Source organism: Chlorocebus sabaeus, chromosome 4, assembly GCF_047675955.1.
Source record: "Chlorocebus sabaeus isolate Y175 chromosome 4, mChlSab1.0.hap1, whole genome shotgun sequence".
Lineage (NCBI taxonomy): Eukaryota > Metazoa > Chordata > Mammalia > Primates > Cercopithecidae > Chlorocebus > Chlorocebus sabaeus.
Window position 1 is genome coordinate 9,864,420 of NC_132907.1, and position 14,981 is coordinate 9,879,400.

Sequence of the window (14,981 nt, forward strand, 5' to 3'; positions counted from 1 at the left end):
GTGTATTTTTGTACTCATTAATCAGCCATATTGTATCCCCCTTCCCTGCTACCCTTCCCACCCTGTGGTAACCATCATTCTGCTATCTATCTCCCTGAGTTCAATTTTCTAATATTTTGCTCCCACATAAGTAAGAACACAAGGTATTTGTCTTTCTGTGCCTGGTTTATTTCCCTTAACATGGTATTTTCCAGTTCCATTCATGTTGTTGTGAATGACAGGATTTCGTTCTTGTTTATGACTGGATAGTATTCCATTGTATGCATGTACTGTATTTCCTTTATCCATTCATCCACTGTTGAACACTTAGGTTGATTAAACATCTCGCCTATTGTGAATGGTGGTGAAACACAGGAGTGCAGCTGTCTCTTTGATATACTGATTTCCTTTCTTTTGGATATATACCCAGCAATGGGACTGCTGGATCACATGGTAGCTTTATTTTTAATTTTTTGAAGAACTTCTATGCTGTGCTCTATAGTAACTGCACTCATTTACATTCCCACCAACAGGGTACAAGGGTTTCCTTTTCTCCACATCCTCACCAGCATTCACTACAGCCTATCTTTTGGATAAAAGCCATTATAACTGGGGTGAAATGAAATCTCATTGTAGTTTTGATTTGCATTTATCTGATGATTAGTAAGGAATGGTGAGCATTTTTTCACATACCTGCTGGCAATTAAGGATTTTAAGTGAAAATGTGATACAATCTAGGTAGATTATTCCAGCTACTGGATAAAAGGATCTGATGAGGCTAAAGAGTCAAGGGAGATCAACTTGGAGGTTACTGCTATATCAAATCCTGGCAGGAGATTTAAAAAGGCCTGAGCTAGAATGTAGTTATTTAAGATTTGAGAAGGCGGTAAACATTTAAGAAATACTTTAGGAGATAAAAATCATCAGGACTTGGTGTCTATATCATGTGAATAGGGAGCTGGAAAGAAACTCAACCAAAGTTATACCATCTATTTAATCTGAAAGGTTACTTGTGGATGTTACTGAGGACACTTTAAAGAATTTAAAGTACTGCCTCACAGCCACAGTCCCTATATTAGGAAATTAAAGGAAACAAACATACACATAAAATAAACCAACAATGCAAATTTACGTTATGCTAAATACCAAATAAGAAATTATGCAAGTTAAGAAAAATGGAAGAATGACAATGTTATCAGATAAAAAAAGACTTCCGAGTGAAAGTGGGATTTATATTTTATACTATGAGAAAACTGATGTAGCTTTACATGTTTATTGGCATTTAACCTACATTTTTAAAATTAAAATTTCATTGCTATCATCAAAAAAAAAAAAAACAACACCTAGATTTATGGTCTTTTTTGAAAATCAGAAGGATTTAACAACACTAGGCTCACATTCCTACACATATCAACTAGACAACTAAACAGAGTGATTCTTATAATAGGCAAACACTTTCTAGTTTTCTACTTCCCACAGTTTTCCCTAATACCATGAGTAAATGTCAGTTGCCATTTATTACCAAGCTTACAGTGGTTTTTTTTTGATAGTACAGACATAGTTCCATGTACCTTGATCTCTAGCAAAGAGGGAAAATAAGAAAAGATTATTGTGCCTAAAGAAAACTGGGAATATATATACTTGACCCGCTTCACTTGCTTACATTGTCTGTCTGATTCTTCCAAGCATTAATTAGAATTTGCAACTCCTAGCCGGACACAGTGGCTCATTCCTGTAATTCCAGCACTTTGGGAGGCTGAGGCTGGTAGATTACTTGAGGTCAGGAGTTCAAGACGAGCCTGGCCAACATAGCAAAACCCCATCTCTACTAAAGGTACAATAATCAGCCTAGAGTGGTGGTGTGCACCCATGGTCCCAGCTACTCATGAGGCTGAGGCAGAGAATCGTTTGAATCCAGGAGGTAGGGGTTGCAGTGAGCAGAGATCGTGACATTGCACTCCAGCCTGGGCGACAGAGCAAGACTCTGTCTCAAAAAAAAGAAAGAAAGAAAGAAAAAGTAACAAAAAATAATTTGAAACTCCTGATATAGGTAGAGGAAACTCCAAACTAACACAAACAGCAGGGTATAGTCTCACTAATGGAGTCTATTTTGTAGCTACAAGAAACAATAAAAATAAACTCAGAATATATCTTACATATTCCACTTACAGAATGGTCAAGCACTAAATAAGGTGACTGCAAATGGAGTAATCAGTTGAATGTTTTAATATTCTAATGGTTAGAAAACAGAAAAAAAGCTAACATTTGAGGCAAGCCTCAAGTTCCATCCATAAATGCTGAAAGATAAGAAAAAAAATGTACTGAAAAGATATTAGAAGATGAATAGTCTATTAAAATGTGAGTAAGAGAGAACTAGGATTAATGGTTCAGATCTTTAAAAGAAAACTTACATATACATAAAATCAGTTTGAAGATTATGAAAATAAAAGACCTTGCAGAATCTTATTAAAGTTGTGAAGAACCATTATTTTGGGGGGATAAAAGATGTGGCTATAAAACAAGAAGTACTATGAATAACCAATAAATACTATGAATAATTTTAAAATGTGCCGAACTGTGACATTCATAATGTTATAAATATAATGTTTATTGAAAGTCTTTAGTGTGGTGATAAAAAGAGTTGTATTTAGTTATCAGCTACCTTTTATTTTAAAAATAATACTTTATCATTAGATCCTTAAGAAAATATTTAGAAATCAGTTCCCTGAGCCAAATTAAAAAGTTAAGTCAGTCCAAAAACTTTTAAAAAAATTCTTTTGGCCAAACTTTTCCAATTAGTAAATTTACAATATAGATATATATTTTTTTCATTTTTAATAATTAACACCAACTCACATTTTTCCTTCATGTGGATCTTCTTCCCGGCCCTAAAGGGAAGACATTAAGACAGTATTTTATGTAATTAACTGTTAATCTACTTTTATTAAAATTCATAGAAATCATATCTTCAAATATATCCCCACACTATCCTTACTTACGTGTATACAAAAAAAGATGTTTTTGTTCAATAACTATCTTTCCATACCTCTCTTAATCTTTTCTTGTTGCCATTACCCTAACTCAGGCCCTCTTACCCACTTTTCTTAAACTAGTACAACAGCCCAACTAATATAATTATGTCCTACTACAACACTCTAATCTGGATACATCAGTTTCAACAGCAGCTTTGCCCTACATTAAGAAAAACCAAACAAAAAACAAACACCTCTCTACTGCCTACAAATTTCTCATTCTGCAACTGAAGTCCTTTACCACAGAACTCAAGTCCACATTTCCTGTCTCATACTACCAATTGATTTTTGGTTCCTATACCATGGTCACACATAATTTCCTATTTGCCAATCTCCCACCACTGTAGCTTGTTCTTTTTGTTCTTAGAATGCACTTTCCACTTTTTGCTTTCTACCTGTTAGATAAATACCTAACCAATCTACGAAGGAACTATCTCAAATGCTACCTCTTCAGTAAAACATTCTGAGCCCATAAAAAGCGACATCAAGTTTTACTTTGAATATAAAAGACATTCCCCTTTTATCATGTTTTGAACTTTATTTTATTCTATATTCCTCTGATTTAAGATACAATAGTGTTACTCATTCCACTATTATGGAGAAAAATGGTCTAACTATACATGTGGATTTACTTCTCACAATTTGGTTCTCACTCATTAAATACCTAATCAAACTAAAATCAAACACTCACTGAATGCTACTATATCCAAGAGAGGAGGCTAAAAAAAAAAAAAAAAAACTATAAAAATGAATAGCATTACCAGTGTATCACTGCCCAAAAGGAGTTAATCTCTTGTAGAAGAGGTTTACACTAAATTAATTTTAGACAGTGGAATAGAATGCAAAATTAACAGGGTGGTATGGAAATACAGAAGGAAACAATTTTGCCTAAGAGACTCCAGAAAGGCATAAATCCTCTGTGAAACAACGGGTGACATATGAACTGAGCTGATAAAAACGAATCAAATTTTACAAGGCAATCTATCAGGGCAGGAATGTCAAGGAAGAGGGGAAACTATAAGCACAGAAACATTCATTTACTCAACAAACATTTACCGAATGCCTACCGATGCCAGACACTATTCTAGGCAATGGTAATACATCAGTGAATCAGAGATAAAAAATCCCTCCCCTCAGACAGCATACATTCTAGAGTTAATATATAAAAGTATAAATGTGTTTGGGGAACAGTAATTAGAATTTTAGAAGGAGAAATTCCTTAAATCTAACTACTAACTGAATGTCTGAAACATCTTCACAAACTAGACGATGTCCAAATGGTTTTTCAATCTATAAGGAATTCACTACACTCTAATAAAGCCCATCATGAAAGTTATTCTACATATTGGAGTGAAAATTGTTTATAACTGATGTGGAATTATTCCACTATTAATTTATAATGTTACTTACTATATTCATTTTTAGCAACCACATCACATTATTCACTCATACTGAGTTACTTTTTCCTTGATCCTTTGTATTGATGTGAGATCATGTCTCCTTATTCTGGTTTGGACTGTTATTATTATTTTTCTGTATACATTGAGTAATTTTCACTTTTCTTTAATATTAAAATTTATCTTGTTAAATTTGATCCAGAATTCCAAGAGCTCAAGAAAAGTTCAACTATAGTGCAATTCCTTTAAGTAATCAGAATTGGGAAGATGGTGGTACAGCAGGGAGAGGGAAACCCAAACTAAGAGTTGTAACAAACACATTTTATAGGAAAACTATCATAGATAGTAAGATGCTTCAGTATGAATACCGTTTGCCTATATGGAATAAATATCTCTCTTACTGTAGAATACAGAATACTAATCTAGGAATTGGGAGTCCTAATCCTAGCTCTTTCACTAAATAACTATATGACTATGAGTATGGAATGTATCACACCATTTCCTCAACTTTTTCCACCTCTACTCAGTATGTTTTACTTCTATGGTTGCCAGAATAGGCAGGTAAGAGAATTAATAGGAGAAAAAAAATATTCTCCACTGCAGTCTTCCAGGAGCAATAATCTTCAGCATATTATCAGGTCTGTGGCATAATTTAAAAACAGTAGCTTTGAGGGCTGTAAAAGACAACAGAAAGCCACTCCATCTCACTAGAAAAATCCGAAAGGAAAAGGAGAATTCCAAAGTTATAATGTATATTTGATACTGAGTATTATCTCTGAAATATAAAAGCCGTTTGAATGCTGACCTGTTATTAAAAATGCACCTGGTAACTGATACCATATGATAACGTATTATATGATGGAACAAAAACAAGGATAAGATTCAAAATGTAGAACCATGTGATAATATATGTATAATATAAATGAAATCTTCCAAGTTTACTGGAAAATTTCCTTTTCACATATATTGGAATTTCACATATATTAGAAAGATAAAGAATCTAAAACCAAACATGTGTAACCAGTTGAGATTCCATATCAGACTGATATAACTTCACTTATGAGGAAGAAAAAGGGGGCAAAAAAAAAAAAAGAATAAAAATAAGCACAAATAGGCCGGGCACGGTGGCTCATGCCTGTCATCCCAGCACTTTGAGAGGCTAAGGCGGGTGGAACACTTGAGGTCAGGTATTTGAGATCAGCCTGGCCAACATGGTAAAACCCCATCTCTATTTAAAAAAAAAAAAAATTAGCTGGGCATGGTGGCACATGTCTGTAATCCCAGCTGGCTGGGTCGCTGAGGCACGAGAAATGCTTGAACCTGGGAGGTGGAGGTTGCAGTGAGCTGAGATCGCGCCACTGCACTCTAGCCTGGGCAACAGACCAAGACTCTGTCTCAAAAGAAAGCACAAATGTTAATATATTTTTAAGTCACAGAAACTCACACAAGCTTTCTGAATATTGGCAGTTATGTATTATAATATGCTAGCTTATGTTCCACACTAACTATACTTATAATAGATTTTAATGAAAAATTCCTTGTACTTCTCAATTCAGTTCTTTTATAAAAGAAATGTATTCATACCTACTTTCTCTGATTATAGACAAGATCCAAATTTATAAAATATTTAGAATCTAGAATTGAGAAGAAAAGAACAAAACTTACCACCTCTTCTACTAGGTCTTCAACAATAAGGCCTTGTTCATCTGTTCTTAAATTTGTAACCCACATCCATCCATCTTCTAATTCATTATGAACAATGAACATATCTCCTTTTAAGAAACTGAAAAGAGCAATTTTAAAGTTATTAAAATTAAAAATTTTAAATACAGAAATTAGAATAGTCATACACCACAAAATAGGATAAGGATAGTATTATATTGAAAAATGCCAGGAATTAAGAGTCAAACACTCTAAATTTGTATCCTATTTCTGGCATTATCTACATGTCAATTCCTGAAGATAATAAATAATCTGAATCTTAATTTCCTCATGAGTACAATGTGTCTGATAACAGTATCTGCACTATCTATATAACTGAATTATTGTTAGATTCAAATTACAACTTGTTAACAGAAACTGACTATACATATATTGAAGGTTTTGGGGTGTAACTACAAGAAAACTGAATTGAAAAACTTATGTTTCAATGTTATTACTCTTTCAGATGTAGGTTAGATATAAAATCAAAACACAAAACAAATATAATTAACACATTATACATACATAAGATATAGAGTTACTTAGAAACTGTTTATTTTAGATAAGCATGATGTAGATGCTTATGTCAGTTAACATTTTTCCTATAAAAAAACTAGGGCTTATTTAATTCACCCAGATACCCATCATCCAATGGGTATAGCATTCTTTCTCTGAAAGTGGTACCAAGGGATATATTATGAGAAAGGCATGTATGTTTTTCTTCTGTTACCAATTTAAGAGTACAGAGATACATATACAACTTGGTTTCCTTTTACTGAAACCTACATGTTTTTAACCTCCACACAATTATGGAAATAACAAGTTGCTGATGTATTTCATCAATATAAAACCATCAGTAATCCTTGAATTTGTCCTTTCAGGCTTAAAAGAATGCGTCTGAACACAAAGTTTCCAGATTTGTTGATGGTACCATTAACCCTGTATCTATAACTGTATTTGTCTTTTTTTCCAGCAATTTTCCTTTTGATCTTAATCTTCACAAACCAAAATCTATTAAGTAAATTTAAGTAAATCTCTTCTCCTATCCTTGAAAGCTTTAACTACTTTGTGCTATCTCCAGCTTCATTGTCTCCTGGATAATGTTTCGGACAACAGAACTGATACATAACATTTAACTCAATATTTGAATAATCATAGAATATTGTGTTCTATCTTGATTCTACAATCCTCCTTAATGATGGCCAATATTTCACTAGCTGAATGGCAGCAGACATTACCACTTAACCAATTAAATTATTCCTTTCTAGAACCACCTAAATAAGCACATTAAAGAAAATCATTATGAGTAAAAACAGGGTGCACGTGAAATGGTAAATTTCATTTCTTAGTTAAAAGTAGTCATAAGAGATATTTCTAATTTCAAGTTTACTTGTTGCTGCTATAACAACTTTTCATGGTGCAAAAACCAAAAAAATGTTTTAAATAAGCTTGTTAGTAGTAACAAAACCTAATCATAACTCATTCTGTATTATTATGTATTATTCCCCCCTAAAACAGGCTACAGTGCTTTATTAAATTTTAATTTTTAAGGTATTTTTATTTTAAAATTCACAGGTATGCATAATTTTTTTAAAAGACTCATAAATCCAAATGTGTATCATCAAAGTATTGTTTAAATTCTCATCTTCCTAGATCAGCTGTTTTTTTTTTCTTTTCTGGTTTCCCAGGACTTCTTTACACTCTTAAAAACTGACATCCTAAATGGCTTTTATTTATATGGATATCTACTGATATTTACCATATTCAAATTTAAAACAAATGTTTCAAAATATTCACTAACTCCTTGAAAAATAGCTCATTAAAAATATGAAAAACATAACTTTTACAAATTTAGTGAGAATATCACTGTTTTATAATTTTGCAAATCTCTTAATGCCTGGCCTAACTGAAAACTGCTGGAGTCCCATATCTGTTTCTGTATTAAATTTGCTGCTATATGATTTTTTTGCTTAAAGCATATGAAGAAAATCTGGCTTCACCTAAGAATGTAGTTGTGAAAAGGCTAAGTATTTTAATAGCCCTTTCAGATGATTATAGATATTCTATTAAATCACACCAAAAATTCAATGAGCAGTACTTTCTTGAAAGTTAATTGTAATATGGAATCCAAAACTATTTATCAGTGAACTTTCTGTATGCATTCCAGTAACATCTATTGGTCTATCTTGCATTTCAAATTACCCATGCATAATTTTGTAACAACATGCATCGACCTTTTAGAAAATATTAGTTCACCAAGCTATCTATATCTTCTAGTTGTTAACACATTATACACTATCAAAACCTCTCATTCTTGGCCAGCCATGATGGCTCACGCCTGCAATCCCAGCACTTTGGGAGGCCAAGGCAGGCAGATTACCCGAGGTTAGGAATTCAAGACCACCTTGGCCAACATGGTGAAACCCCATCTCTACTAAAAATATCAAAATTAGCCAGGTATGGTGGCAGGCGCCCATAGTTCCAGCTACTCAGGAGGCTGAGGCAGCAGAATCGCTTGAACCCAGGTGGCAGAGGTTGCAGTGAGCCAAGATGGCACCACTGCACTCCAGCCTGGGTGACAAGAGCGAAACTGTCACAAAAACAAAAAACAAAACAAAACAACAAAACAAAACAAAAAAACCTCATTCTTTATTATCACTGCCTGTCTCATCAGAGAAGTCATAATTTCAGAAACTGTCAAGCTTTTGATGGCCAACACAGAATGTCTAAAATTCAAAGTTTTACTCAAAACTCAAATTTCGTCATTGGCAACAAACACTAACATTTTTTTTCCTTGAAATAATAGTCTTACTTTGTTCTTCTTCAAAAAATGTCAAACATTCTCTTAAGTGAAAATGGTGTGCACAAAAGTAACAGCTAAGCCACGTGCAGTGGCTCATGCCTATAATCCCAGCACTTTGGGAGGCCGAGGCAGGCAGATCACTTGAGGTCAGGAGACTGGCCTGGTCAACATGGCAAAACCCCATCTCTACTAAATAACAAAAATTAGCTGGACTTGGTGACACACGCCTGTAATTCCAGCCACTCAGAAGACTGAGGCATAGAATCCCTTGAACCCAGGAGTTGGAGACTGCAGTGAGGCGAAATGGTGCCACTGCACTCCAACCTGGGCAACAGAGCAAGACTCTGTCTCTAAAAGGAAAAAAAAAAGGAACAAACTAGTTCAGCTCTCAACTCACTGCTTTTCCTCATGATGTCTGGCACACAGCAGAAGTGTTTTATACATACTTCCCATTTCATCATACAGATTAAAGTGTGTGGTCACAGGTCAAAATTTAATAAATATTTTTTAGTTCCTCATCAGTAACACTCTTAAATGAAACTGTCTTTGATTAACTCCAAGTGTGTAACAGTAAAGAATACTGTACACTTTTGTGCCACAGCCTTGATTTCTACTAAGGCACCAGCAGTTTTACCATACATTGCTTTTGTACTATCATTGTAAAATTTACAGTGAAAAAGGCAAATTATGTCTTAGTATGGTTATGAAAATAATCTGATCTCATGGATTGTGATGGCTAATTTTATGTGTCAACTTGGCTAGACCATAGGGTTCCCAGATTAAACATTATATTTCTGGGTTTCTCTGTGAGGGTGTTTCTGGATGAGATTAGCATTTGAATCAGAGGACAGTACCCTGCCATCCCCAATGTGCGTGGGCATCATCCAATTCACTGAGGGTCTGAACAGAACAAAAACTGGAAGAGGAAGAAATTCATCCCTTTTTTCTGCCTCACTGGTTGAGCTGGGACATCTCATCTCAACTTTTCCTGCCCTCAGACTAGGATTTACACCATAGGTTCCCCTGGTTCTCAGGTCTTCAGATGTAGATTGAATTATACCACAGGCTTTCTTGGGTTTTTAGATTACAGACAGCCAACTGTGGGTCTTTACTGTCTCCATCTACCATTGTGTAAACCAATTCTCCATAAAAAATCTCCTCTAGAAAACACTGACTAATACCCAGTGTCATTCTAAATGAGTCTCAAAGATCCCCATAGTTACATGAAACACACTTTAAGAACTGCTGTCCTAAATAATCCCACAAAAAATTTAAAAATTACCTAAATTCATAAATTTGTAATTCATCACTGTTCTTCTTTAATATATGCATTTTCTCCTTTGTCGTTTATAGGCCTTTCCAGTTTAGATTACAAATAAAAATGTGTCAGTAAGAATTAAATGAGAATTAATGGTAAGAAACAAAGTTTCCACTAGAAATTTAAATACCTTATAGAAAGACATAATTTGATTATCAAATTATATAATTATAGAGAAATAAGACTACAAACTAACATGTTGCATAGTTCTATAACATTACTAAGGTTTAAAATTATTCACCCCTTACATAAAGTAGAAGCTTATCCTTTATAGCTGTGGCATAAATGTCACGTGGTAACAAAAATTTAAATAGGATATAGATTGAAACAGAACTCTCCTTACTTTGTGAGAGACAATGTAATAAAACCTAATTATTTCTCCTGTCATATTCACTGAGGCCACCCTGATTCAAAATCACAGTCTGAACAAATAAGTCAACCCAGAGGTACAGGACCAACAGACCCAATATCGAAAGCTCTTTCACCTTGCTATATGCCATTTCTTCAAATTTCAAAAGCTTCCTAGTCCAAGAGTAATAAATCTTCGAAGTCTAGCTCTTTCAAATGCCGATACATGAGAATAGATTATAAAATACCTTATTTCATCAGTGTCTGGTACTTTAGTGTAAGGTAGAATAGCTCGTACACGCCTTCTATCTTCTACTGGCTAGAAACCATAAAAAAAAAAGGATTTAAAAAGATAGTCTTTTTATCTTAAAGGCAAAAGAGGTATATCCACATAAAGCCAATAAAAATTCACATTACAAATTCCATGGGATCATTCAAATACATTTTTACTTGGACTACAAATACGCAGTGCCTAGAAAGGCTTTTTTGTTGTTCTTGTTTTTATGAAAATTATATTTTAAATATAAGCAATATGCTTTTATAAGGTAATATGAATGATTTCATTTTAAATATACTACATGAAACATATAAGTTAACCTTTCATTGATGATACACAAGGCATTTCAGAATCTTGCAGCAAAGTCACGGTTAGTACTATGAAATCAGTAACTTGTTCTCATACATTCAGAAATATTTGTTAGGCTATCACCAAACAGTACTTTTTTTTTAATCTGGTTACTTAAACACAAACTTACTAAAAAATATTTTCTTTTTTTTTCAAAGAAATTGTCCATTTTGTTCTGACATTATAACCCAAATTAAAATTTAATACAACAAATACTTCTTGAATTATAATAAACATAAGAAACTGAGCAATAGCTAAACCCACTATTGTACTGAAAAATAAAGTTTTGAAAAATATTTTATTCATTTTACTTGCCTCTGGTGGTGCAACTGGGTAAAGTAATTTTTCTCCTTTAAGCAAACAAGAAACATGACTGTAATAACCTATTAGGTCTGACAGTGAAGAAAAACGTCTTCCACCAATGTAGTAATCTCCACACATAGCAATAATCCTATTTGAAAAGGAAAAATACAGTATAAAAAAATCTTTACAGCCAATTTTAAAGACCGAGTTTCATAAAGAAATTATAAATCCATAATTTCCATACTCTTTTCCTTGTAACTATATCCTTATACTAAAATACTACTTATTAATATCTTCATCACAGCAAATTACTTGGGGCTATTTCTCTTACATATATACATGCATTTGATGTGAAATACGTATCAGGCTTATAAACCTCAATTACAGAATTCCATCAAATATTTGAAAATTCACCCTCAGATATCTCTTCTCACTTTCCATATTTAAGGCTGAATTCACAATGTTAGTAAGTTTTCTCTGGCTTAAAGGACCTCACAAATCTCTTGAAATATTTCAAGAGATATATTTATCTCTTGAAAGATATTTTGAAATCTTGAAAGATTATCTCTTGAAGAAATATTTCAGGAGATATATATATCCAACAAAGTACAGGAATAATTTCACATACTATATGTGGTATCATGGTACTACTGAACCTTATTTTAAAATCTAAAAACCAAGGGTACAAAAACATTTTATCATTTAACACTATATGCATTAGATGATTTTTTTCAATTTCTTCTATAAAAATGAAATAGAATACAATATGGGTAAATATGTTTATATATATAGAATATTTGTACTTGAAAATTTATATGCCTGTTTCACTGAAGTGCATGTCTGCAAAGAGTTTTAGAACACTGAAGCTAAAATAGAGGACACAAAATTTGAGTTTTAAACAGGGTTTCCTATACTCTTTGTTATTCTACAGTCTAAAAGTATACAATTCCTTTATTTTAGACTTGCCGCTCAAAGTTTATTTATAATTCTTTATACTTTAAAAGCTATAAATATATTTGAGGATCAGCACAGTAATGCCCAAATATACTGTTTTTAAACAAAAAATGTGAACATTCAAAAGAATCTCTCTAAATCACTGATTAAATCATTTGACTGAAAACAAGCTTCCTTCTCTATATTTGTTACTGAGTCATTCACCTTTATTATACCGGTATATTTTTGAATATTATATCAAAATAGCTACACCATTTGGCTTCACAACAGGAATAAAGACTTACCTAAAATGGTTGACAACATTCATCTGGCTAAGAAATGAAAGTACAAAGGACCCTGGCCTTCGATCACTCTCTCTTATAAGGTAACTGCCAGACTTCCCTGCCTGCCTGAGGCGTTCTTCTGCTATCGTTCTGTCAAGTTTTCCGTGATACCACCTAGGGGAAAAACAGAGAAGATATTACAATATAATAGCAAGTGTAAAATTTCTAGTGATACTTGAAAAACATACTACTAGAGGTTTTAAATGCCTACATGTAACTTAAACATTTACATTTTACTCTGAACCAGTTATTCCAATTTTAACTCAATTCAACCTCAGTCTCTCAAAAAATACTCATTTACTTGGTCTTTAATTTGTTCTAAAAGCTCAGTTCTAGTCATCTCATATATAAATCTCTTCTATTTCTACCCAACTCCCTACTTCCAGGATTGCCTGCTATTCAAAATATAAACACTACTGCAACCAAATCCTTACTTAGAAAAATAAGATAAACAAATGGAAATGATGAATTTACTACCTCAATCTTATACTGAGGAACCATGACTTCACAAGGCACATAGAACCTATGAGAATATAAAATGTTTTATCCCATTTTAGTGTTTGTGCCCTGAGACAGGAAAACGGAATTACACTGTCTAAAGGATGCTATTTTAATTTCCTGTTTGAACATGAAGCTGATTAATCCCTTTGGCTCTAAGATAATCTACTCCATGACTACACATTTTACATTTGCACTCAACTTTCCAAATTTATTTAACAAACATTTGGGGGAATAAATAGCACCTTTGTCCCTTCACCCTTCTTGCTCTCAGTTTAACTGTATTCTACCTACATACTATCAAATGATCTACTTGAGAAACTGGCTATAACTCTAGCATCATCCATGATACCAAGTATGCCTATAAAAGCCTCATAGACTGATATAAACAGAAACATGCTTAGAAATATACTAGAAGTATCATACAGGCATGGTAACAAATCTCCAAAGTAACTGTTATAAAACATTTTTACATTTTTCATAGTTTAGTCAAACTCATCCTTAGATACTTACAGCCTAATTTGAAACATTCAGAGAAAAACAACAAACATTCATATTACATTGATATATTAAATTATGTAACATATTATAGTACTTCAGCTTTACCACTCAGTTTATTTGTAATCTTACATTTGTAATAATGTAGTATGTATTTTATATAATATATAATAAGCCAATGATAAAAGCATTATGCTACTATGACTATTTTTGTAAGCTTGTTGTAATAAAAGCTCATTATTTTTGACACCTTAATTTTTAAAAATAAAACAAAAACACAGAAACTTAAAACTTATGGAAAGAATCACTTTTAGTTTTCTTCTAAAATCAACCTATTTTAAATAGAGCCCTATGCATAAGGCTGAAAATAATGAACTTATTTATAGAGTTCCATTACAACTTAACAAAAAATATAATTGTAAACTGTTAGTATTAGAGGAAGAAGGGAAAGAGCAATCAATACTGCATTCCTCTAAAATCCTAATCTTAGTTCAGCCATCATCTTTGAGACAAATGACAAGTAATTTTAACTTTCAAGAGCTCAGGGATTTTTTTGTTCTAAAATGGAAAGTTTACACCAGAGATCATAAAGGTCCCCTGAGGAACTATAATTTAACAACATAAGAGAATAAAATTTTGAAATTTCAGGCTGTAAGTTTAGCTGTGAAAATATAAAGGATATCCTTAGGTTATCCTTAGAATATGAAACTGGTGCTTTCCTCATTACTTAAAGCAGTAGAACTATCCCAGAGAGCAGATTTATATACCCAACAAAGATAAAATTAAGGACAATTTTAAGCAAATCTCTGTTTTTGTGTACTTGTTATTTGTTAAATTTCTGTTATGTCTTACGCAGTGTCAAGATGAAAAAGGTTTTATTTAATCTCCTTAATCTTTTGAACTTACCATGAAATGATACACAGAGATACAGTAGGCATTACACAATTACTATTTTACAATAAATATCTGACTTACAATTTTAAGTGATATATACGTCTATTTGTGGTTTTTAGTTGTTTTTGCTTTGTTTTGTTTAAGATGGGGGTCTCACTTTGTCACCCAGGCTGGAATGCACTGGTACAATCTCAGCTCACTGCAACCCCCACCTCCCGGGCTCAACCCATCTTCTCACCACAGCCTCCCAAATAGCTGAGACTGCAGACACATGCTACCATGCCCCGCTTTTTTTTTTTTTTTTTTTT

The 14,981-nt window shown here is 33.0% G+C and overlaps 1 protein-coding gene across 3 annotated transcripts in view; it reads right to left on the minus strand.

Moving 5' to 3' along the window:
- The window catches only part of RASA1 (RAS p21 protein activator 1), a 123,343-nt gene that overhangs the window by 46,315 nt on the left and 62,047 nt on the right, over positions 1–14,981 (minus strand). For all 3 annotated transcript variants that reach the window (XM_037982183.2, XM_007977578.3, XM_007977586.3), the window contains exons 2-6: positions 12,745–12,897; positions 11,519–11,654; positions 10,827–10,897; positions 6,074–6,191; positions 2,836–2,867 (exon numbers count right to left, since the gene is read on the minus strand). In XM_037982183.2, the coding sequence (XP_037838111.1) occupies positions 2,836–2,867; positions 6,074–6,191; positions 10,827–10,897; positions 11,519–11,654; positions 12,745–12,897 (510 nt within the window). The remainder of the gene's footprint in view (positions 1–2,835; positions 2,868–6,073; positions 6,192–10,826; positions 10,898–11,518; positions 11,655–12,744; positions 12,898–14,981) is intronic.